The sequence below is a fragment of the Panthera pardus genome, unplaced genomic scaffold (genome assembly GCF_024362965.1).
Source record: "Panthera pardus isolate Hobbes unplaced genomic scaffold, ASM2436296v1 HiC_scaffold_17, whole genome shotgun sequence".
Lineage (NCBI taxonomy): Eukaryota > Metazoa > Chordata > Mammalia > Carnivora > Felidae > Panthera > Panthera pardus.
Window position 1 is genome coordinate 101136677 of NW_026526732.1, and position 25341 is coordinate 101162017.

The 25341-nt window shown below is 39.8% G+C and overlaps 1 protein-coding gene and 1 long non-coding RNA gene across 2 annotated transcripts in view; one reads left to right on the forward strand and one right to left on the reverse strand.

Annotated features, from left to right (window-relative positions):
* The window catches only part of EFHC1 (EF-hand domain containing 1), a 67151-nt gene extending 43997 nt beyond the window's left edge, over nucleotides 1–23154 (reverse strand). Inside the window, exons 1-5 of the mRNA XM_019457402.2 lie at nucleotides 22987–23154; nucleotides 13314–13535; nucleotides 9780–10067; nucleotides 5580–5729; nucleotides 1553–1745 (exon numbers count right to left, since the gene is read on the reverse strand). Of these exons, the coding sequence (XP_019312947.1) occupies nucleotides 1553–1745; nucleotides 5580–5729; nucleotides 9780–10067; nucleotides 13314–13535; nucleotides 22987–23049 (916 nt within the window). The 5' untranslated portion in view covers nucleotides 23050–23154. The remainder of the gene's footprint in view (nucleotides 1–1552; nucleotides 1746–5579; nucleotides 5730–9779; nucleotides 10068–13313; nucleotides 13536–22986) is intronic.
* A 7-nt stretch (nucleotides 23155–23161) lies between these two features.
* LOC109271748 (uncharacterized) lies at nucleotides 23162–25064 on the forward strand. The gene is made up of 3 exons (XR_002082096.2): nucleotides 23162–23250; nucleotides 23813–23917; nucleotides 24831–25064. It is a non-coding gene; the product is annotated as an uncharacterized LOC109271748 (long non-coding RNA).
* Nucleotides 25065–25341: the final 277 nt, after the last annotated feature.

Here is a 25341-nt window from a genome sequence, read left to right on the forward strand (position 1 = left end):
GCTGAACTCAAATCCAGTTGCTTCTATCTGAGAATGGGAGCTATGTTAGCAATTATTCTCATTTCTCTAAAAGAGATTTTTACCATTAATTCTCTTAGTTTTAAAATGATGACAATTTTTACTACCCTTTATCCTTTTCCCCAATCTCATTCTCCTCTACCTCACATGCAACCATTCTAATGTGCAACTTTTTATGTGTGTACTATGTATACTGTCTTGTGTTTCACTTTATATTAAAGTGCTGTTGCATTGTACATCTCATTTTTTTTTCTACACAGCACTATGCTTTTAAGATGCATCAGTTTGCTTTCTTTATATTTAACTATTGTTTCTAACTACTACTATTAAGATATACCTTCACCACATTTTGTTTATCCACTCTCCCAGTGATAGAAATCTCCAACTCCTTGCCCCCAAATAACACTGCATTTTTTAAAAAACACTGTATAGGCAAAACAATACATGTAGGTAGGTTGCATTTAGCCTTCAGACTGCCAGTTTATTTATAACCTCTAACCTCAACTTGCTTATAACCTCTAAGACAAATCTCTTGCACAACACCTGAAATTTCTTATCTCCCAGTTCCAAGAAAATAGAGTAAAAAGAAAAACAATAACAACAAAAGTATTTAAAGTTCTGTCAGCCATTCAAGCATGAGAGAGGTCATTATGTGTGACCAAGCTGACATTTTTATAAGAGAAAATTCTGAAACCACTACGTCAATGACCAAAGTACGTGCACTTATCCTAGAGAAGTACTGATGGCTGGCGGATGTCAGCTGCATCTTCTTGCATCTTCACTCTCCAATCCACTGGGTTATTTGAACCAGAAAAGAGAGCATGGCTGACACAATGGGGCCCCACCTCTGTGAGTCACAGACATGCCTTCTCCAATCTTAAGTTATCCCGCATACAAACTTCCTGTTTAGGAAGTATTGAGGTGAGAAGCAAAGTCAGGAAAGAACATAAGGGTATGGTAAGCTATATGAAAACAAGCTTGTTTGAATAAAAACCAGCTTGTTTTAAAAATATATTAAAAATCTGAACTGCTTTAGTTCACAAGGCTTGCTCTTTTGCACTTTAAATGCGGGGCACCTGGGTGGCTCAGTTGGTTAAGTGTCCGACTTCAGCTCAGGTCATGATGTCACAATTCATGGGTTCGAGCTCTAAGTTGGGCTCTATGCTGACAGCTCAGAGCCTGGAGCCTGCTTCGGATTCTGTGTCTCCCTCTCTCTCTGCCCCTCCCCTGCTCATGATCTCTTTTTCTCAAAAATGAATAAACATCAAAAAGAAATTTTTTTTAATGAATCTCCCATTGCTATTATGGGTGTTTCCTTGATTTAGGTATCAGTCATCTCCACCAGACCATTTTGGAGGCAAGCCTAGACTGTGGGGCAAGCATTGAGGGGAGTTACAAGAAAGCTGTTTTTGAGTACCTACGAAAACATAGCAAGAGCCTCCCAACCATAAAGGGAATGACCATACTGATTAAGTAACTCCTTTGAGATTCAAAAAATGTCCCAATTACGGAGAATAAACTGAATCAAACATACTTGCGTTCTCCACCAAAACTTTTGGCATGCGCTGGCGGTTCATCAGGAGTGGGAAAGGATCTCGCCCATCATTCCGTTCATGGACTTCTCGAATTTCAACTGTGTCATCCATAAGATAGTAATGAATGATATAGTTCCGACATTCACCAAACATGCTGTCTGTATCATCCCAGATTGCATAGAATCGAAGAACCTTTGAGACATACAAAGTAGTGACTTAAGTAAGAATTATACAAGAGGAGAGGTTGACATAGCTACTCTGGCATTTATATATCAGACAATGATGAAAAGGTTAGCTGCAAAGACTATGAAGTGATCTCAGTTGGTAAAAAAAAAAAAAAAAAAAAAAAAAAAATTCACCAAAGATACAAAAACATCTGAAATTATATACCAGGTGTCAACAGCTGGAAAGTATTAAATAACAGACTTATAAGTTTGCACTGAGAAAGCAGAATTCGCTTTGATCCAAAATATTAGTGAAAGAGAAGCCAAATTAAAACAGCAATGGAAACTATAAGATACTGATGAAAGAAATTGAAGACACAAGCAAATGGAGAGAGATTTCGTGCTCACAGATTAAAATAATTAATACTGTTAAAATGTCCACACTACCCAAAGCAATCTACAGATATAATCCAATCCCTATCAAAATTCCAATGGTGTTTTTGCAAAACTAGAATAATTCTAAAATTTATAAGGAACCACAAAAGACCCAGAATAGCCAAAAAACTCTTGAGAAAGAACAAAGGTGAAGAGATCATGCTCCGTGATTTCAAACTATGCTACAAAGAGTCCAGAAACAAATTCACACTTATATGGTCAACTAATTTACGACAAATGAGGCAAGAATATACAATGGGGAAAGAGTCTTTTCAAGAAATGGTGCTGGGGAAACTGGATGGCTACATGCAAAAGAATGAAACCGGGCGACTTTCTCAAACCATACACAAAAATAAACTCGAAATGGATTAAAGACCTAAATCATAAAACCCCTAGGAGAAAACATAGACAATAAGCTTATTGACATCAGTCTGAGCCATATTTCTTTGGATGAGACTCCACAGGCAAGAGAAACAAAGGCAAAAACAAATGAGATCACATCAAACTAAAAAGCTTCTATACAATGAAGAAAGCTATCAACAAAATGAAAAGGCAACCTACTGAATGAGAGAAGATATTTACAAATCATATCTGATAAGGAAGGGATTAACATCCAAAATATATAAAGAACTCCTACAATTCAATCACAAAAAATCCAACATTCTGATTTTTAAAAATAGGCAGAGGATCAGAATAGATATTTTTCCAAAGAAGACATACAAATGGCCAACAGGCACATGAAAAGATGCTCAAAATCACTAATCATCAGAGAAATGCAAATCAAAACGCCAATGAGATATCACCTTACACCTGTCAAATGACTATTATCTAAAAGACAAGAAATAACAAGCATTGGTTAGAGAAAAACGAACCCCTATGCACTGTTGGTGGGAATGTAAACTGGTGTAGCCACTATGGAAAACAGTATAGAAGTGCCTCAAAAAATTAAAAACAGGGGTGTCTGGGTGGCTCAGTCAGTTAAGCATCTGACTCCGGCTCAGGTCATGATCTCATGGTTTGTGAGTTTGAGCCCTGCCTCGGGCTCTGTGCTGACAGCTCAGAGCTTAGAGCTCGCTTTGGATTCTGTGTCTCCCCCTCTCTCTACCCCTCCCTGCTTGTGCTCTGTCTCTCTCTCTAAGATAAATAAATGTTAAAAAACATTTTAAAAAATTAAAAATAGAACTACCACATGATCCAGCAATTCCACTACTGGGTAGTACCCAAAGAAAATGAAATGCTAATTCTAAAAGATATAAGCACCCCTATGTTCATTGTAGCATTGTTTAAAATAGCCAAAATTTGGAAATAACCTATCCACCAATGGAGGAATGAATAAAGAAGATGTGGTTTATATATACAATGGAATGCTACTCAGTCATATAAAAGAATGAAATCTTGCCATTTGCAACAACATGGATGGACTCTGTGGGTATTATGCTAAGTGAAACAAGTCAGACACAGAAACACAAATACTGCATAATTATCGCTTACATGTGGAATCTGAAAAACAAAACATGTTTTGTGAACTCATGTTTGTGAGTTCAAGCCCCATGTCGGGCTCCATGTTGACAGTGCAGAGTCTGCTTGGGATTCTCTCTCTCTCCCTCTCTCTCCTTCCCCTGCTCACATGCATGTGCACACACACACTCTCTCTCAAAATAAATAAATAAACTTTAAAAAACTAAAAAACAAAACAAAACCCAGTTCATAGATACAGAGAACAGATTAGTGATTGCCAGAGGGTAGGGAGCTTGGTGGCAGGGTGGGAGGGTAGGGGGAATGGGTGAAATAGGTGAAGGAGTTTAAGAAGTACAAACTCTCAGTTATAAAATAAGTCATGGGGATGTAATGAACAGGATGGGGAATATAGTCAATAATATTATAAAAACTTTGTAATGTAACAAATGGTAAGTAGACTTATTATGGTGACCATTTTGCAAAGTATTCAATTGTCAAATCACTGTGTTGTATACCTAAAGCTAATATAATATTGTATGTCAATTATACATCAATAAACAAAAACAAAAGAAAAAAGAGCAATGTGTTTTATACAGGGGTCCATATGTAGTAATAGAGGTATACGTGAATGGTTTATATGTAATTAGTATGGAAAGAATTTTCATTCATTAATCAGTCTTTTTTTAGTTACATCAACATACATCTTCCAGTAACAGTATCGACAATACAATCTATAAAGACAAAATAATAACAGATACATGATTGATATAAAGAATGTCCTTAAAAGACCATGCTAGTGCTAGGCAAAATTTTCTGAACTAAAAGCAATTACATTTCTGAGAGGGAAACAGCAGCAAAGAAGCACTGAGGATGACCTCTTCATTTTCTCTTTCCCTTTGTACAGAAAGGAGATGACCCAAAACTGCCTCTACATACTAACCCACAACAGGGAGGATAGGGTGGGTGGAACAGAGCTGGAAGATACCCAGAACATTCTGTACTTATACATTCATATAAAATTTTTAAGAGGAGGCACCTGGGTGGTTCAGTTAGTTGAGCATCTGACTCTTGATTTCAGCTCAGGTCATGATCCCAGGGTCATGGAATCAAGCCCTGCATCAGCCTCCACGCTGAATGCGGAGCCTGCTTCAGATATTCTCCCTCCCTCCCTCCCTCCCTCCCTCCCTCCCTCTCTCTCTCTCTCTCTCTCCCTCTCTCCCCGCCCCTCCATGCTTGCAAGCACTCTCTAAAAAAACAAAAAACAAAAAACAAAGAAAAGAAAATTAACAAGGAAGCATCTGCAATGAGAGTCCTGTGAATTAACTATTTTAACATTACAAACCTACCTATATGCAATAGCTTTGAAATTTCCCAATAATTCTCTACTTAGGATTTCCCAAAGGGGGCTATGAAATGAACTCATATTTTGGAAAAGAAGTAGTTGGTTGGAAATGTAAAGTGGGAAGCAGACATAACTCAGGAATTGCTTTAAGATTGAAAAGTTTGGGGGCGCCTGGGTGGCGCAGTCGGTTAAGCGTCCGACTTCAGCCAGGTCACGATCTCACGGTCCGTGAGTTCGAGCCCCGCGTGGGGCTCTGGGCTGATGGCTCAGAGCCTGGAGCCTGTTTCCGATTCTGTGTCTCCCTCTCTCTCTGTCCCTCCCCCGTTCATGCTCTGTCTCTCTCTGTCCCAAAAATAAATAAACGTTGAAAAAAAAAAAAAAAAAAAAAGATTGAAAAGTTTGGTGGAACTCGTAAGACTTAACTCCACAACCTCCTTTGGGTCTCTAATACAAAATTTAGGCATTCCTGTACCGCTAACTCTAGACGAAACAAAAGATAGCACTGTATCCAAATGGATAAACTACAGATGCAATGTTTTAAAACACACAGCTACCTGAATAGCTTGCTAATAAACATACACCACATTTGGAAACGAGTAAACCTACATAGGAGCCTACATCACTTACTTGTTTGTCAAAGGTGAGAAACTGCTTCAGTTGGTCAAAGTCTGACGGGGTGACATACTTACGAAGAGGCTGTTTGCGGAGTTCAGTGTAAGGATCAAGAGCCATCTTCTCTGGTGGATTTAATTCAATTCCTTGACTTTCCAAAAATACCTAAATCATTCAAAAGTAATAATGATCATCTCTCTTGAAGCTTCCTGAAGTATTAGATGGTATAAAGATAAGTGTAATTTCTATGCCATTTTCCAAATTAACCATAAGTTTGCAGTTTGAGGTACATTTTAGCAGCACTAAACCTCCAACTAACCCGGGGCGCCTGGGTGGCGCAGTCGGTTAAGCGTCCGACTTCAGCCAGGTCACGATCTCGGGGTCCGTGAGTTCGAGCCCCGTGTCAGGCTCTGGGCTGATGGCTTGGAGCCTGGAGCCTGTTTCCGATTCTGTGTCTCCCTCTCTCTCTGACCCTCCCCCGTTCATGCTCTGTCTCTCTCTGTCCCAAAAATAAATAAAAAACGTTGAAAAAAAAAATAAAAAAAAAAAAACCAACCTCCAACTGACCCAACACCAAAATGCAAATAATAACTGATAATCACCTTAAGTATTCTATATTATAAAACTGCTAGGCAATATGCCAAGCTAATTGGAAGACATGATAGTAAGGTAACTGCCTCCAAATACAAATTTAGAACAATGAAATTTAGTTAGGTGCCCAAAAACAGAGTAAGTCCTAGGGATTGCTTACATACATACATCTGAAACCCAACCACAGTTTCAAACAATATGTAATTCATGTTTTAGGGCTGGGGGCAAGATACAAAATGGCAAAGTTAAGCTAAAATCAAATTCCCAGCTTTCCAATTCACCAAAAACAACTATGTGATTAAACCCCCATGCCCATCTCTCTCCAAAAAAGGAAAAGAAAAAGCACACTCACTGGTTATTTTAGACCAGAAAATATTTCAGCAAAATAGAAAAGACAAACCAAGTACTCAAATCTCACCAGAAAAAGGAAGGTATCTAAACTTGATATGATCTTGTTTAATTTGCTAATTATGAATAAGTATAATATTTTCGGTACCTATAGCTTTTAATACAACTTGACATTTCTTTTTAAAAGCACAATAAACTGTACTTTTTTTGATAATCAGAAAAGAAAAGAATAATCTCAGGGGATCTGTTTACATTCTGGAATTAAAAATTAATCTGAAATCTGGGTTTCTTCTGGGAATTATGTGATTTGCTTTTAGACAATTCAACAGAAAATATACAGGACTCAGGGCCAACATACTTGGGTTCTAATATTAGCTCTGCTGCTAACTAGCTTATAATTTTAGTCTTCAAAGCTTCACTAAACAGTTTCCAATATCTTTTCAATATTAAAATATTGTGATCTTAATGTCTATTAAAACTGCTGAAATGGAGATAATGACTAATAATATTCTCCTCTCTCTTGAGATGGTGTATTAGTGAAGCAGGATTATTGATTGAGGTATTTAATGGGGGGTGGGGAGGTGGTTACTCCTTTCTGTTGTTTTCAACAGAAAACCAGGCCCTTTGTTAACCTTACCTTCGGAATTCTGGCAGGAATGCAGAAGCTTCCTGAAGTTGACTATTCTTCCTGTCTCTTAGAACTCTTTGAAGAGATTATTCTAAAGTGCCCCAGAAGGAGGGGAGAGAAGGGAATGTTTTTGAAGGCAAGGACAGAGAAGGGGGAAATTCTCCCAGCCTGGAGAACAGACACAAGTGGGTGGGTCTCAGAAGAGCAAGCCTCCACATGTGCTCCTAGGGTGCTCGGAGCACATGTGCAGCCAGTCAGGCACACCAGCCTCAGGCATTCGGGGTCTCAGTATCCTACCTAGCACCAAAGCATCAAGGAGGCACCCTTGGTCATTGACAGCCTATGGACCCTGCCTGTATGACCCCATTAGGCCTGGGTGTGCCTTCCTTGTTGTTCTTAGGGCTCCGAATTTTTGGCAAAGCTAAGGGTTAATAGAAACACCAGCCCAGTTGGATTGGGACTCAAGTAGGTTTTAAGTTATTTTTAAAACACAAAACAATATTTCCTGCACACTTGCATTTGTGGAACAGGATTCACATCTGCTATACTACTGGTAATACTCTAACAAAGATGATAAATTCTAGATCTCTGATTTCTAGAGTTTTTTAATTTTTTTTATTTAATTTTTTTTTTTTAATGTATTCAGTTCATTCTGTCTATAGGACCAACATTTATTTGGAACAGTGAAGAGGAGGTGAGAAGGGAAGGTGATGGTGTTATATTTGATTCGAGGTTGTTCCTTGTTCGAACCACACCATAAAGACAACTACCTTCTTTATCCAGTCATGGGTCCCGCCCTAAAGAAAACCATCAAATTAGATGTGTATACATTTTAAACTGTTATAGGATCCAACTTCTAACAGATCAATTATTGAAAACATAAGTCAATCTAATCACTAGTACCTAAAGTATACAGCTCTAGTCAATTATCAGTCTAAGTGCAAGGAGGCTGTGATAAGTACTTAATGTCACTAAACTGTACATTGAAAAGTGGTTCAGGTGGTAAAGTTTATATTAGGTACATTTATCCCCCCCCCCCCCCCCCACACACACACACAAGGTGGCTGTGATGTGCCTTAAGAAGAAAATACATGTGTTAGATAAGCTTCCTTCAGGCATGAGTTCCAGTGCTGCCAGTGGTGAGTTTGATGTTCATGAGTCAACAAGATATTTTAAATATGGCATCTTTAAACAGAAACACACATAAAATAAGGTTATAGAAACCTACCCCAGTATTTCTCGTAGGAGCAATGGATTCGTATTTGCTAGTTAAGGGTTTATGGTGACTTTATAGAACAGAATTACTGTGAAAAATGAGAACTGACTGTAACTGGCTTAGATTACTGCTCAGAAATGAACTGCCAACATTCAGATTGTCCATAAAGAGACAATTATAAAAATAACTGCAACACCTGAAATTTACATAACATTTTATAATTCTTCATTATTGATACAATTCTGAAACTGCCTACCATAAAAAAGGACCTTAAAAACCTAAAACATGAGAGACCAAAACATGCTTAAAGGGGACAATATTTCAGAGATGGTCTAGCACCTCTACCTTCTACACTGTTTTTCTCTGTTGCTCTGGAATGGCACGGATGCCAGGCTCCTCTCTTCACTTCCCTGAGGTCTCTGTTCATGTGTCATCTTACCAGCGAGGCCTTCCCTGACCAGCCTCTATACATAGCACTCGCCTCACACTCCACTCCCCTTTATTCAGCTCTAGTTTCTTCCACAGCTCTCAGCAACATCTGACATGTTATATATTTGTTTGCTTATTGTTTGTCTCCTCTAGCCAAAATGTAATAGCCTTCCTGAGGGCAAGTCTATATCCTCGGCCTGCCCCTAGGACCATGTTTGGTACAGAGCCAGCGATCAATCAGTATTTGCTAAATGAATTACTAAATGCAAAAAATAAATAAATAAATAAATTCATAGGAGCTCAGTGAGGTAAAGATTAATCACATGTGGCATTAGGTAACATGAAATGAAAGGCATAAAATAATTCAGAAACTATACCTTCGCTTCTAGAAATTTTTATTTTTTTATTTTTATTTTTTTTAGAAATTTTTTTAACTAAGACAAATTGAGAATTGACTTCCTAACACCTACATTTTGTGGTAAAGAAACGATAACTTTAAGTTGTCAAAAATACATATTTATGAAATAGAGGAAATGGAGGCTTCTTCTCGATATAAACAAGTATTCTCTTTTAAAAATGATTTCAGGAATTCTTTAGATAGCAAGTTTCTCCAGAATATAGCAAGTATGATTTACAGGAAAAATATGAATTGCACAAAAACTGTTAGGCTCATATCTTCTAATAAAGGTAATACTATTTTTGTATTCCATCAAGGGTACTACCTCCTCTGTCTTCCATTTGTACTGGCATGGAACTGGTTCCTTATCAAATGATTCAGCTCTGATGAGAGTTTAATTTTACTTGAATGGATATGTGAAAAAAGTGATGTCACTACACAGTGTTGACACATATCAGCAACACACAAACACCAACTCAACCTATATAATAATCCAAACAGGACAGACGAACAGAATCTTCCTCCTACCCTAATAAACAAAACATATCCTTATGTAAATTAGAATAATGCTTCAGACATCACAATTTCTAGAAACAAATACTATACCTGTGTGAATCGGTCACAGTCAACAAGGCGAAAAGTTTTGCCATAAATTGTAATGTTTATTCCTCGATTGAGGTCTTTCCAATGGTAATGATCTCCCTGGTCATTCTTGGCGAGCCGCTGGCGTTTGATTAACTTGCCTTGAAGGATTCCAGAGTTTTCCACAACAGGCTCCATGACAGACATGCTGTCATCTTCCAGGTAGTAGTAAATGTTCACTTGACGAATCCTATAATGTTCCTCAGTTGACATAGGAACATCTTCTTGAAAATAAGCATCAAATTTCAGCACCTATAACACATGAAACAGGGAGAAATAGCATTGTATTTATCTCTCATCCAAAAAATATCAGTACTCCCCTATAAAGAGAACCACTCAGGGAGAACTGAATACTCATCACTCCTATTTTCTAAATCAAAGGTTGCTGAATTATGGTCCATGGGACACATCTATCCCTGCCACCTGATTTTGTATGACCTGCAAGTTTTTTTTTTTTTAACATATTTAAGTGGTTAAAAAAAAAAAAAGATTTAACAACACATGGAAATTATATGAAATTCAAATTTCAGTATCCACAAATAATTATGTAAATAATTAACATGTATTTGCTAATGGCTGTTTTCCCATTACAAGGGCAGAATTGAATAGTTGTGATAAGGACCATATGGGCTGCTGCTGTGTCTCCCTGCAAAAAAATTCCTATGTAGAAGCCCTATGACTGCATTTGGAGACAGAGTCTTTAGGAAGCTTAAAGAAGGTCTCTAATCCAATTGAATTGATGGCTTTGTAAGGAGAGAAGATCTCTCTCTCTCTCAGCATACCCACACTGAGGAAAGGCCATGTGAGGACATAGCAAGAAGGCAGCCATCTAAAGCCAAGAAAAGAGCCCTCCCCAGAAACCAAATCAGCAGGACCCTTGATCTTTGACTTCCAGTCTCCAGAATCATGAGAAAATTAATTTTTATTATGTAAGGTACCAGTAAATGGTATTTTATTATGTCAGCTCGAGTAGACTAAGACAGCTGCAAAGCCCAAAATATTTACCATTTGGTCCTTTACAGAAAAAGTTTGTTGACCTCTGCTTGAGATATTTAAACTACATATAGACTATTTAGTCATGGTTCCTTGATGAGATGGCTTAAAGACCTTAAACTCTCCTAGCTTCACTTCTATATCAAAAATCTCTCTCAGAATTTCTGGAAAGAGTAAGAAATTTGGGCACAACTATGACTTCTAGTTTCAAAATGAAAATGAAGGCTCAAGTCCGTTTCTTTAAATGAGAGTCCCCTGTAAATGCATATTAATGACATTCATTCTTAGAGAATTTATATGAATAAGAGTCAAATCATCCATCTACCACAGCATCTTTGGATGGCATATAAATACCCTCATTGTACTCAGAAACATATGGATAGATAGAGCAAAACCTCCAGGAAGCATCAGTGGGAAGTCAAAATGGCACACCGATTGCACATTTAAAAAACATTAAAAGCCTGGGGCACCTAGGTGGCTCAGTCAGTTAAGCGTCCGACTTCTGTTCAGGTCATGATCTCGCAGTTCGTGAGTTCAAGCCCCATGTTGGGCTCTGTGCTGACAGCTCGGAGCCTGGAGCCTGGTTTGGATTCTGTGTTTCCCTCTCTCTGCCCCTCCCTCCCTCCCTCTCTCTCTCTCTCTCTCTCTCTCTCTCTCTCGAAATAAACAAACATTTAAAAAAATGTTTTAAACATTAAAAGCTTGTGTTGACAAGCTTTGGGATTAATTTTAAAATTTCTTTTATTCTGTTTGTATTTTTAATCTTTCTTCTCAGGGAGAGAAAATATTAGAATGGTGTTATAGGTAGGCAAGAGTGTTAACTTAACCCTCTACAGGAATTAGAGGAACAAACCAAGGAGACCCTTTGGTGAAAACACAAATATGGTTTGATGAATGGGAAGATGAATAATTTTATACACAATGCTGTTGCTAAAAAGGTATAGTGTACCATGGAAAAACAAGATTAAAAACCAAAAGAGAATGGGCAATTGCAGAGGTGAAATATGCATACAATGGAGTTAAAGCCCTAAAACTCATTATAAAAAGACAAAATGGCTGAATGGAATGGAATGGAACATTTGAAGGAGAAAGATAATATGGTAAAAGCAAAAGACAAAAGATCATTTTCAAGGAACATTTTAGACCAACTCTAAAGAACCGAAATGGAGACATGATCACTACTAGTGGGGACATGATCAATAATCCATGCGTGAAATGGTCTGCATTTGAGCCACCAATACATAAATACACAAAATGTGAAAGCCAGAAGTGATCAGCAAATTGAATCTCCCTCATTTTACAAAGGAGGAAACAGACTCAGGGTGGTTGAGTGGCTTGCCTGAGGCCAAACTTGGGGTTAGGGTCACAGCTGGGGCTGAAACTATCATAGACTCACAGAGAAACAAGAAAAAAGTAAAGAAATACCGTCACATAATTGATACTGTTTACTGGATGTTTATGTTCACCTTGTGAATGGATACGTGAACGTGTTATCAGCTGAGTTCACTGAGATGGGGAAAAGGAGATTATAAGGATTCTGGCTGATACGTTAAAAAGATTTTTTAAATTAAATAATTATGAATGTAAATGATATAGTTTCACCACCAGGTTACTTTGTATCTTCCAGCCTCTAGTTTCAATAGCTACTCAATAAAAGTTAACTAGCTAGATGAACATAGTATAGACATGTAACGAAAATAATAAAGCGAAAAGAAAAATTTAAAAAAGAGAGAAAGAAATTAGGCTAGGATAGCTAACATAAAAACTGGTCAGTAGTTCTCTTACTCGGTTATACATAAACATCACCTGGAAATTAGGCTCAATGAGGGTTACGGAGATATTTCCGTTTCTTAAGTCCCAGTAGGGATTCTGTGGCATGGCCAAGGTTAGGACTATCTCATTTTAGTTGAAAGAAGAGGCTCACTGACAAGGAAAATCAAGGATATGGAATCGTCAACAGATGGAAATAAAACAGCCTACATTACAAAAGCATATGGGTAAGTGAGAAACAAACAAAAATGTTACACTACCCTTTGGTTATGTTGTGCCAAATCTGAAATGTTCCCTGAAAAATAAAAATTTACGGAGACAGCCTGGACAAAACTGCAAAAAATGGAGTTGTTGTCATGATGACATTTTGCAATTCATAGAGACTAAGGTTTTGTCACATTACGGATAAGACTTTCAAAAAGTAGACCGCACAGAGCTGGTAAACATGGAGCAATATGAACTCAAGAATTCAGAATTCATCCAACTTTTCTTTAACTGTATTTGGAAAATATTTCAGTGAAGGCTACAGGGAATTATTTTCTGTAATAGGCTTCCTGACTAAAGAAAGCCTCTTTCAATCCTAAGTTCAGCTGTCTATGACTAAAGGTTGAGGCATTTGAACAATTTTCTCCTCAGTGCGCTCTGGAAAACCTGTGGTTAGCTGTTGACTTTCCTGCAAACAGTTGGCACTCAGAAATCTGAATTCAAGGGGCACCCTGAAGTCCCAGATGATACCTTTTTGTCAAGAGCCACATGTGCAGGAATAAATTCTGCAGGTGGGGCCTGCTTAGGTTGGCCATAAGTTAGAACTGATGCCTTGTTGGCCAACTCATCCAGCTCAGCCTGGGACAGCTGGTTGACTGGAAGCCGGTCCCCGCCTATCCCAACTGTTGGACGTCGAACAACTGCATAGCCATTCCTGTAGCCCAGTGTCTGGCTTCTATGAAATGCTGTTTTCTGAGGAAGGAAAGAAGTGGTTCATTAGTAATATTTTATAAATATGTTAGGCAAAAGAGCTAACTTTCAAAAGCATCATAACTTAAACCTTTGCTTACAAACATCACAAACCTTATATCAAAAAGTTTACCTAGACTAGAAGGTTCTTATGTTTTAAGCTAAAACACTTGGTCAGGAACAGGGAGAAAAGCAGCAGCCTGAGCTTAAAATAAACTTAAAGTCCTGCTCCAGAATGCCCAATTTAGTTACCAGTTCACTTTTCATGAGAAACTAAAATATTATCTCATCTATACTCTTTTTTTAATTTTTTTTTTAATGTTTATTTATTTTTGAGAGAGAGAAAGAGAGTGTGAGCAAGGTAGGGGCAGAGAGACAGAGAGAGAGGGAGACACAGAATCCGAAGCAGGCTCCAGGCTCCGAGCTGTCAGCACAGAGCCCGATGCGGGGCTTGAACTCACGAACTGTGAGATCATGACCTGAGCCAAAGTCGGACGCCCAACCGACTGAGCCACCCAGACGCCCCTATCTTGTCTATACTCTTAATCCTTCACTTAATTCTTCCTGTGTTTTTAATCTTATCTAGTGCTCATAAACCATGGAACCTAGAAGATCCGACTCTGTGACATGAATTCTTACCTGAAATAAAAGGCTCTTCTTGTTATAGTAACACTGATGCATTCAGACAACTCTTTGAAATGAAAATGGGTATTATATATTCGAAGTCTTGAACTCAGTAATTCTACCCTTAATCCTTCATTTTAAAAATTTAATCCAAAATTATGGGAAAGAACAATATGACTGAAGCTGACCATTATAATGTTAATTGCAATAGTAAAACATTGGAAATAAAAGACAAACATATGAGTTAATGATGGAAAAGTCACTTAATGGACTATGATGAAGCCATTAAAATATTGGTTTTAAAGACCACATGGCAATCTGGGAAAAATGTTTATGATTTAATAAGCCCAAAAAAGCAGCATATAAAATTACATGTATACTATAATTAGAAGCATGCAAACATGTGCAAAGAAAGAAACTGGATTTGGATGTTCTCTGTATTCTTTCTGAATAATGTTGAGATATATATGTAAATATATAAATATACATTCATATATATATTACAACGAACACTTTTTTTTTTGGTAATTAAAAGATTAAATAAAAAAGAAAAAAGTGGAAAGGAAATATTTTCAAGGGCAGAGGAGAGATGAAAATGGTAACATAGGACACCGCAGGCTCCCTATCCCTCCACAAAGATCAACAATTGAACAGTTAGTTATCCATGGACAAAAACAGCTCTGGAGGAGCTCTGGAGTCCAGTTAGGAGGTCACAGCAATGCAGTGAAACAAAAAAACCTGAGAATAACTACACAAGGAGAGAAGGAAGACAGCTTCATTTTGCCTGCGTCATCTCATCCCCGAAACCAGCACTATTCAGTGCCAAAAGGAACTCCCCAGGCAGAAAGAGGTTCCCTGGCCAGGAAGGAAGAGCAGGGTGAGCAAGCAGCTTCTCCAGTCTTTTGAGGCATTACACAAAGGTCCCACTTCAGTTTCATCCCACCCAGACTGGCAAAGCTGAAGAGTAAAAAGCCAGTTAGGAACACGGAAGAAAAGGAGGGGTGACTGGCAGCAGGTACTCAGAGGGAGTGACTGTGGTGTGCAGACACCTGCTCTGTAGACAAACCCAGCAGATCTGACCACTGACCCAAAGCCAAGGGCCAGTACTGCTGCAGCCACTGGGTACCCCCTGCAGATGTCACCAGCTTTTACCCCACATGTATTCACGATGCCAGCCATCCGATCACCCTCCTCACTCCCTTCGCTCCCCAAGTTTTCTCCAGAGCCTGGGAACCACATCAGCAGCCAGCTCTGGCCTCTGCAGCTGCTTGAGTGCAAGATGCCAACACAGACACCCCCTGGCTGACTCCTCCCCAATTCACGCACTTCAAACTAGCCCCTCCGGCTGTGCTGCACATGACCCAACCATCATCAGTCATCACAGGCTTCTACAGCAGTGTGCACACCAGAGAGGAGAGTGTGTAGCCACAGGAGGACACACCAACAACCAGGGCCTCTACAGCGGCCAGTGAGCCCATAGTTGGCCCTGGCCCTTGCCTGCTCTGGCTCCCACCGCTATGTGTGTGTCTGCAGATGGCCCCTGCCCCTACAGAGGCTCCCACAGCTGGCACCCTGCAGACAAGTATGTGTACACTACCTGTTCCAGCCACCACTGCTGCTTGCCCTGGTCCCTAGCTGCTAGACCCAGAGGTACTACTAAAGACCCCAATAGTCCTTGAAGCCACTATGGACCCCCTGTACTACCTGCAAAGGACTAACAGTTGTCAGTGCTGCATACCCCAGTGGCCTGGGCCAAAGAGACATCATGTCCCCCAACCTGAACCCAGTGCTGCCACACACCCCTGCACTTGGTGCCCTACATACACCACTAGGCCCAGGATCACAGCAAGCTTCAGCACGCCTCCACCGACTCCCTTACCACAGTCAGTGCATAAAGTCTGGAAGAGGTGACTGGTTCTTCATGTGAAGGCACTTATGCAAGATACAAGGATCATGAAGAATCAGGGAAACATGACTCCACCATCTATAGTAAATAGTCTCAAAGAAATGGAGAACCAGGAATTGCCTAATAAAAAAAAATTCAAAATTGTCCTAAAGATGCTCAGAGACCTACAAAGAATACAAATAAGCAATTAATGATGTCAGGAAAACAACAAAGGAACAAAATGAGAAGTTCAACATAAAAAAGAACCAAACAGGAATTTGGGGGCTGAAGAACACAATGACTCAACTGAAGATTCCAACTATAGCTTCAACAGAAGAGTTGAACAAGCAGAAGAATCTGTATGCTAGAAGACAAATGAATTGAAGTTATCCAATCAGAGGAAAAAAAAAAAAAAAAAGAATGAAAAGGCATGAAAAAAGCCCATGGGACTTATGGGGACACCAACAAGAAAAATCATGTTTGCACCACTGGATCCTTCTCTAGGAGAAGACAGAAAGGGGTAGAAAGATTATTTAAAAAAATAATGGCTGCAAACTTCTCAAACCTGGGGAGAGATGTGGACATTCAAGTTCATGAAGCTATAGGTATCTCAAAATTTCACTCCAAAATAATCTTCTCCAGGACACATAATAATAAAACTGTCTAAAATCAAAGACAGAATTTTAAAACCAGTAAAAGAAAAAAAAACTCTCTCATACATACAAGGCAACCTCTGGATTTCTCGGCAGAGACTTTGTAGGTCAGAGGAGAATGTGATGATCTATTCAAAGTGCTAAAAGAAAGAAACTGCAGGGCACCTGGATGGCTCAGTTGGTTGAGCATCTGACTTGGGCTCAGGTCATGATCTCACAGTTTGTGGGTTCGAGCCCCACATCAACCTCTCTGCTGTCAGCACAGAACCCACTTCAGATCTTCTGTCCCCATCTCTCTGCCCCTCTCCTACTCGTGACTGCTCTCTCTCAAAAATAAACATTAAAAAAAATAAAGAAATAAAAGAAACTGCCAACTCAGGATACTTTTCTGGAAAAGATGTGCTTCAGAAATAAAGGCAAGATGAAGACTTTCCCTAATAAATGAAAGATGAGAGGATTCATTGCCACTAAACATGCCTTAGGGGAAGGCTGAAAGAAGTTCTTCAAGCTATAACAAAAAGGCATTAATTAGTAACATGAAAATAAAACACCTGGGTAAAGGTAAGCATATAGTTGGATTCAGAATACCCTAATAACTGTAACATGGTGATATGTTCACTTCTTAACTCTAGTATAAAGATTATAGAACAAAAGTATTGAAAACCTTTCTAGCTCCAACAATTTGCTAATGGATAAAAAATATAAAAAGATGTAAATGGTAACATGAAAAACATAAAGGGAAGAAGAGGAAGAGGGTAGAGTTTTTGTATGTGATCAAAGTTGAATTGCTGTCAGTGTAAAATAAATATAGATATAGATATAGATAACATATTTATGTTATATGTTAAGACTCATGGTAACCACAAAGCAAAAATCTACAGTAGATTTACAAAAAGTAAAGAGAAGAAAGCAAAGATACTGCTATGATAAATCATTACTTCACAAAGGAAGACGCAAGACAGGACGAAAGGAACAAAGGAACCACAAAACAGTCAGAAAACAATAAAATGGCATTAGTAAGTCCGTACCTAACAATAGTTACTCTAAATGTAAATTAATTGAATTCTCCAATCAAAAGGCAAGGTGGATGACTAAAAAAACCCCACGAGATCCAACTATATGCTGTCTATACTATAAGAGACTCGCTTTGGCTTGAAGCACACACATAGGCTGAAAGTGAAGGTATGGAGAAAGATAATCTATGCAAGTGGAAACCGAAAGAGAGCATGGGTAGCTATATTTCTATCAGACAAAATAGACTTTAAGCCAAAAATGGTAACGAGACACAGGTGATCATTATATAATGGTAAGGGGATCAATTAATCAAGAAGACATAACAATCACCTGAAACTAATATAAAACACTGTGCTACCTATACTGGAATTAAAACAGAGTGAGAAAAAAAGATATAACGATCATAAATATATATGTACCCCACACCAAAGCACCTAACTATATTAAGGAAATACTAACAGATCTGAGGGAGAAATAGACAAAACAATAATAGTAAGGGATTTCAAAGGATAACTCACAGATAGGAAATGAACAAGGAAACATTGGATTTGAACAATACTTTAGACCAAATGGACCTAACAGACATATAAAGAATAAGCCATCCAACAATAGCAGAACACGCATTCTTCTAAAGTACACAAACATTTTCCAGGGTAGGTGACATGACAGGTGACAAAAAAATCTCAACAGACTGAAATCATACCGAGTATCTTTTCCCAACACAATGGTATGAAAATAGAAATCAATAACATGAAGAAAGCTAGAACATTCACAAATATGTAGAAATTAAACCACACACTCCTGTACAACAGCGGGTCAAAGAAGAAATCAAAAGGGAAATTAAAAAATATCTTGATGGAACTGGAGAGTGTGATGCTAAGTGAAATAAGCCATACAGAGAAAGACAGATACCATATGTTTTCACTCTTCTGTGGATCCTGAGAAACTTAACATAAACCCATGGAGGAGGGGAAGGAAAAAAAAAAAAAAAAAAAAAAAAAGAGGCTAGAGTGGGAGAGAGCCCAAGCATAAGAGACTCTTAAAAACTGAGAACAAACTGAGGGTTGATGGGGGGTGGGAGGGAGGGGAGGGTGGGTGATGGGTATTGAGGAGGGCACCTTTTGGGATGAGCACTGGGTGTTGTATGGAAACCAATTTGACAATAAATTTCATATATTGAAAAAGAAAAAGAAAAAGAAAAAAAATATCTTGAAACAAATGAAAATAGTAGCATAACATATGAGAGCATCTGGGAACCAGCAAAAGCAGTTTAATAGGGGATTTTATAGTGATAAATGCATGCATTAAGAAACAAGAGGGGCGCCTGGGTGGCTCAGTTGGTTGAGCGTCCGACTTCAGCTCAGGTCATGATCTCGCGGTTGGTGAGTTCGAGCCCCGCGTCGGGCTCTGTGCTGACAGCTCAGAGCCTGGAGCCTGTTTCAGACTCTGTATCTCCCTCTCTCTGACCCTGCCCTGTTCATGCTCTGTCTCTCTCTGTCTCAAAAATAAATAAACGTTAAAAGAAAAAAAAATTTATAAAAAAGAAACAAGAAAGATCTCCCTGATACCAAAACCAGATAAGGCTACTATATAAAAAAAAGTTACAGACCAATATCCTTGATAAATATAGATGCAAAAGTCAAAAAATTTAGCAAACTGTATTCAACAGCTCATTAAAAGGATCATACATCATGATCAAGTGGGATTTATGCTTGAGATGCAAGGATGGTTCAACTTACACAGATGAATACATGTTATATACCACATTAATAGAATGAAAGATAAAAATCATATGATCATCTCAATAGAGGGAGAAAAACTGTTTGACCAAATACAACATCCATTCCTAATAAAAATTTGACAGACTGGGTAAAGAAGGAACATATCTCAATGTAGTAAAGGCCATAATGTGACAAGCCCATACCTAACATCCTACTCAATGGTGACACATTGAAACCTTTTCTTCTAAGACCAGGAACAAGATAAGGGTACCCACTTTTACCACTTTTATTCACCATAGTACTAGAAGTCCTAGCCAGAGCAATCAGGCAAAAAAGGAAATAAGAGGAATCCAAATAGGAAAGGAAGAAGTAAAACTATTTGTATGCAGATGACAGGATCTTACATTCAGAAAACCCTAAAGACTCCACCAAAAAACTGTTAGAACTAATCAATGAATTCAGTAAAGTTGCAGGATACAAAATTAACATATAGAGATCAATTGTGTTTCTATAGACTAACAATGAACTATCTGAAAGTGAAATTAAGAAAACAATTCCATTTATAATAGCATCAAAAACAATAAAATACTTAGGAATAAATTGAACAAAGGACATGAAAAACCTATACACTGAAAACTGTAAGACGCTGATGAAAGAAATTAAAGAAGACAGAAACAAATGGAAAGATATCTTATATTCTTGAATTGGAAGAATTAATATTGTTTAAAGGTCCACACCATCCACAAAGTGATCTACAGATTCAATGCAATCCGTCTCAAAATTCCAATGGCATTTTTCACAGAAATTGAAAAAAAATCCTAAAATTCACATAGAACCACAAAAGACCCCAAAAAGCCAAAGCAATCTTGAGAAAGAACAACAAACCTGGAGGTATCATACTTCCTGATTTCAAACTATCATTACAAAGCTATAGTAATCAGGGGCACCTGAGTGTCTCAGTCAGTTGAGCATCCAACTTTGACTACAGTTTAGGTCATGATATCACAGTTTATGAGTTCAAACTCCACATTGGGATCGCTGCTCTCAGCACAGAGCCCGCTGAGGATCCTCTGTCCCCCTCTCCCTCCCTCCCCCACGTGCACTCCCTCAAAAATAAACATTTAAAAAATTTTAAAAATGAAAAACAAAAAATAAAGCTACAGTAATCAAAACTGTGTGGTACTGGCATAAAAAGGAAACACATAAGCCAATGGAACAGAATAGAGCCCAGAAATAAACTCATGCATATATGGCCAACTATCTTTGACAAGCATGCCAAGAATACACAATGGGGAAAGGACAGTCTCTTCAATAATTGGTGCTGGGAAAACTGGGTATCCCCATGCAAAAGAATGAAACTGGATCCCTATTTTATGGAACTCACAAAAATTGACTCAAAGTATACTACTGAAGTCTTAAACATAAGACCTGGAATTGTAAAATTCCTGAAAGAAAACGAAGGAAAAAGCTCCTTGACACTTTGTGTCATATCAAAGTCTTGACTTTGGATATAATGCCAAAAGTACAGTCAGCAGAAGCAAAAATAAACAAATGGAACTAGATCAAATTAAAAAGCTCTGTATGGCAAAGGAAATAAAATGACAAGACAACCTCAGGAATGGGAGAAAATATTTACAAACTATCTTAGTCTGTTCAGGCTGCTATAACAAAATACCACACACTGGGTAGCCTCCCACCCCTCTTAGTCATTATGGTTCACCCTCTGAATGCTTTGAGTGTTACATATATATAGTTCTTCAGTGCTGAATAAAGACAGTGAACATGTTTCCCAAATTTCAAATAAGGCAAATAGGTTGACACTTGGCCAGTGTATTTAAAATATAAAATAGGTCTGGGTGCCTGGGTGGCTCAGTCGGACTCTTGATTTCAGCTTAGGTCGTGATTGCAAGGTTCGTGAGATCAAGCCCCACATCCCAATCCCTGCTTGGGCTTCTCTTTCTCTCAAAATAAAAATAAACTTTAAAAAAATAAATAAATTATGTCCAATGCACAGTTCATCTTACACGAAGAACAGCAATGTATATTCTCAGAGCCTGGCACCTCCAGTCCACACCTTTGTAAATCCCCCAAATTGACTCAACCCTGCCTTGTGGGTAACCCACATTCACCAACACCAGATGCTTAGGCTCCTCCTGCACAGGATGGGAATGTGCCTACAATATTTTTTAACTTACGTAAAATGGAAAACTCCACTGAAGCAAAAACTCTATAATGCTGTGTCTTCATGCAGGAATAATTATCAAGAAGAGACTCAGAATTCAAACTCCTTCACCAAACTTTCAATTTCAATTCAGTCTCCCAAGGAAAATAAGTTGACTACATATTTTATCTTACCTTTATACCCATGGAAAGGAACTTGTAACTTAAATTATTAAACTATACAAATTATCATCATCTCATCTATGATAGCTTACTGAATCTCAATATTAATCTTCAAACATATATTTCAGTAACCATGTCTGAACTGAAACAAATACTAAATAATCTTGTCAAAGGCTAAACTATGTCAGAAGGAGAAAAAAAACCAAAAACAAAAACAAGCTTTCCCCCCGCCCCCCACCCCTGCAATTTTGTCTACAGAATACAACTAAAAACAGTTAAAGTAGGGAAAGAGCAAAACAATCTAGTCAGGAATCTTTTGTACAAATGTTAGAGAGAAAAGAATAGAACTGGGGAAGAAAAAAACAACTAATCAACTGTGGTTGAAGGGACGGGATGGAATTATCTTCTACAAAGCGGGGAGGTATGGTTTGGGAGGAAGATAGGCAAGTGTCAAAAGTCTGACTTTTGGAGAAACCGAAGTTGTGAAAGAAGATAAAACAGGGCTGGAGAGAAGGTGGGACTAAGTTGTAGACAAGGCAGGAGTGCTGGACGGAAAGGGGACGGGGCTAGGTAGAAGCATAAACGAGGAGGGCAGAGACTGCGGAAAAGGACCTGGCGGAAAGAGGAGAATGAGTGGAAATGATATACAGAAGGCAGGAAACCAAGCTGGGAGGGGGCAAGACTGCTGGGTCCAGGATAAGGAAGAGGAAGGAGGCGGGCGGGAATGATGGGCTAGGGAAGATGGGTGGGATGGGGCTGTGGGAAGGAGGACGAAGTTGTAGGGAGGCTGAGTGGGAAAAGGGGCTAGGCTGGGGAACTGAGCGCGGTTACGAAGGGAGCTGGGCAGAGAGGGATACGGGATGGGACAATGAGCTAGGGAGGAAACTGGGGCAAACTGAGATCTGGAGGGAGAAGAGGCAGGGACCAGAGGAACAGGGTAGGAGGAGAACGCAGCTAGGAGGATGAGAACAAGGAGGCCAATGTCTTGCCCAGGTGGAGTGGAAAAACTAGAGGATGAGGCCGAGGGCAAAGGATGGGAGAGGAGGAGGACGACGGCATTGTGGAGGCGGGCAGAGAACAGGTGGGGACAGAGGACGGGTTTGAAGGGACACAGGGCAATCTTGGGAGGAGGAGGCTGCAGGTGCGCTAAGCAGCGAGCCCTCGAGGCCGCCTGCGCGTGGGGCCAGGTGGGGGTTGGGCAGAGAAGTCCTCACCGTGGGGTCCCTAAAGGACGAGCCCGGGAGAAAGGGCAGGCCATGCACAGGGTTGGACACCATGGCGGCCGCTTTTGCCGCCTCCAGCCGGGTAGAGTGTTGGGCGCCCCAGTTGCCGGGGCGACGAGCCGCGTCTGTGGGCCTCTGGAAGCTCCATGGTAATGCCAAACTTCCGGAGCGCCGCGCTTGGGGGCGGGGCCTGAGGAGCGGGTGCAAGGAGTGAGCGCATGCGCCACCCCCAGGATCCGGCTTTCCGTTTGAGAGGTGGCTACGGACTCAGTGGCTGTGACTGGGGCGTTGCGGGGCGGGGTGGAAGGACGTGACCGCAGAGAGGGTGCCATCGTTGCTATGAGGTCCAGGGCGGGGGGAGCGGTCCCCTTAGATGAGCTACGGTGGAGGGGAAGGTGCTTCCTTTCCTTTCACCGGGTTCTCCACGCTCCCCGCCAGCGCCTTGAGCTCGGGACCTCACCTCTCCCAGCCCTGGGAAAAGGGTTCTTGTCCCAGTTCACACTGAAGTGTAAATGGTTGGTTCCGGTTGAAAGTGGCACCCCGGGCCTGTGCTTGTTGGGAGAGGGGCTGCGGATTATTCACGGTTGTGTCTCTGGCCCAAGGATGTCCAAAGAACTAATGCAGCCGTCTTGTCCCTAATCCTCCCACTGCCGCATTATCTTTTTACCATCTTCACCTGTGTGGATCCCTGCCTCTCTACTCCCTCTCGGTTCTCCGAAGACTGGGCCTTGCATGTTCCCCTCAGGAGACTCAATATACGTTAACTTTAGGGCTACAGAGTGCTAATCTCAATTCTGATCTCTACACCTATCTGCAGCTGCAATGCAAAGATCTGAACAAGGGGAAATGCATGTCCTTCAAAGAGAAAACTAAGTCCTAAATAAAGAAGCAAATGGGTGAAATATTGTCAGGATCGTAGTAGGTATTCTCACCTTTGGTGATTTTTGTAAAACTTGTTTAAATTATTATGCCTTAAATGTAATCCTGTTCCTGAAACATTTTCAGGAAAGAGAAACAACAACAACAACTATCCATCACCACTGGAAAGCTTAAAGATAAAAACAAAAAGCAAACAAAATCCTGACGCCCAGATATGGGATTCTTTAGGTCTGAAATAGAACCCAGGAATCTGATTTTCATAACAGCTGTTTCTGATAATGAACCACTTCAGGAACATGATAGAATAGCCAAGCCTGACCCAGAAAGCGTATCTCCATGTCACGGGTAGTTTACTGCTAATACAGTCAACAGCTTTAGTTTTATTGCTGCTTGTCAGAGCAAATCCCCCTGTTGGGTTTCAGTAATGGGCATGAAGCTCAGGGGGACTATGACATTAATCCACTGGTGGCACCTGAAGCAGTTATTTTTTTTTAATGTTTTTATTTTATTTTTGAGCGCGCGAGCAGGAGAGGGGCAGACACACACACACACACACACACACACGCATACAGAATCCAAAGCAGGCTCCAGGCTCTGAGCTGTCAGCACAGAGCAGGGCGCTGGGCTCAAACCCATGAACTGTGAGATCATGACCTGAGCCAAAGTCAAAGTCGGAGGCTTAACTTACTGAGCTACCCAGGCGCCCCCTGAAGCAGTTATTGGTGGCTAGCTACCACAACCTGCTCAGTTTCTTTTTTGCTAACCCCTCCTCTCTCCTTACTACTTGTTTCCTGTTTTTGTCCCTTCCCTTTTTTTTACCTTTAAAATTTTCTTTTATTTTCTATTAGTATATTACCTTAATGCAGGCATTTAGTGCTTTTTTAAAAATCAGGGCATTAGCATTGTTGAACTTTCTGAAAGCCTTAAAAGTATCTGTCCATTGCATTATATCTTAGTCACTTACCTAGGATGGAAGCCAGCTACTGGGAGAATATTTCAAAATGGCAAGTTCAACTTTCAAAGAGAAGATGCTTCTCTCACTTCTTTCCACCTCACTGATGCTGAGTACCCAGAAACACTGGAGCTATAATCCTTGCTGACTCTTGATGATAACCTTAAAGTCTTACCAGTTATATGATCCTGCCCTCCCCTCTATCTTAATAAAAGTAAATCTATGGTCACACTTGAAAGAGCCCTTCTAGACTAACTGTATGCTTACACTTGGGTAGGGAAGGAGTCCATGGGGGCTGGAAAGGGTAAGTCATGCCTAAGCCTATTGTCCATTGTGGCATCTGTTTCTATTTGAGGAGTGGCCTCTGCTCAAATGCTTTTCTGTTCTAGAAGAACACACTAGTTAAATGTTTTAACTCCTTTTGGACCCTAGAAATGCATGGCGAGTAAAACCTTCCTTGGCCTCTTAAAAATGCCATCACCTCTGAGGAGAGGAAGCCAGACAGTGGTTGCATC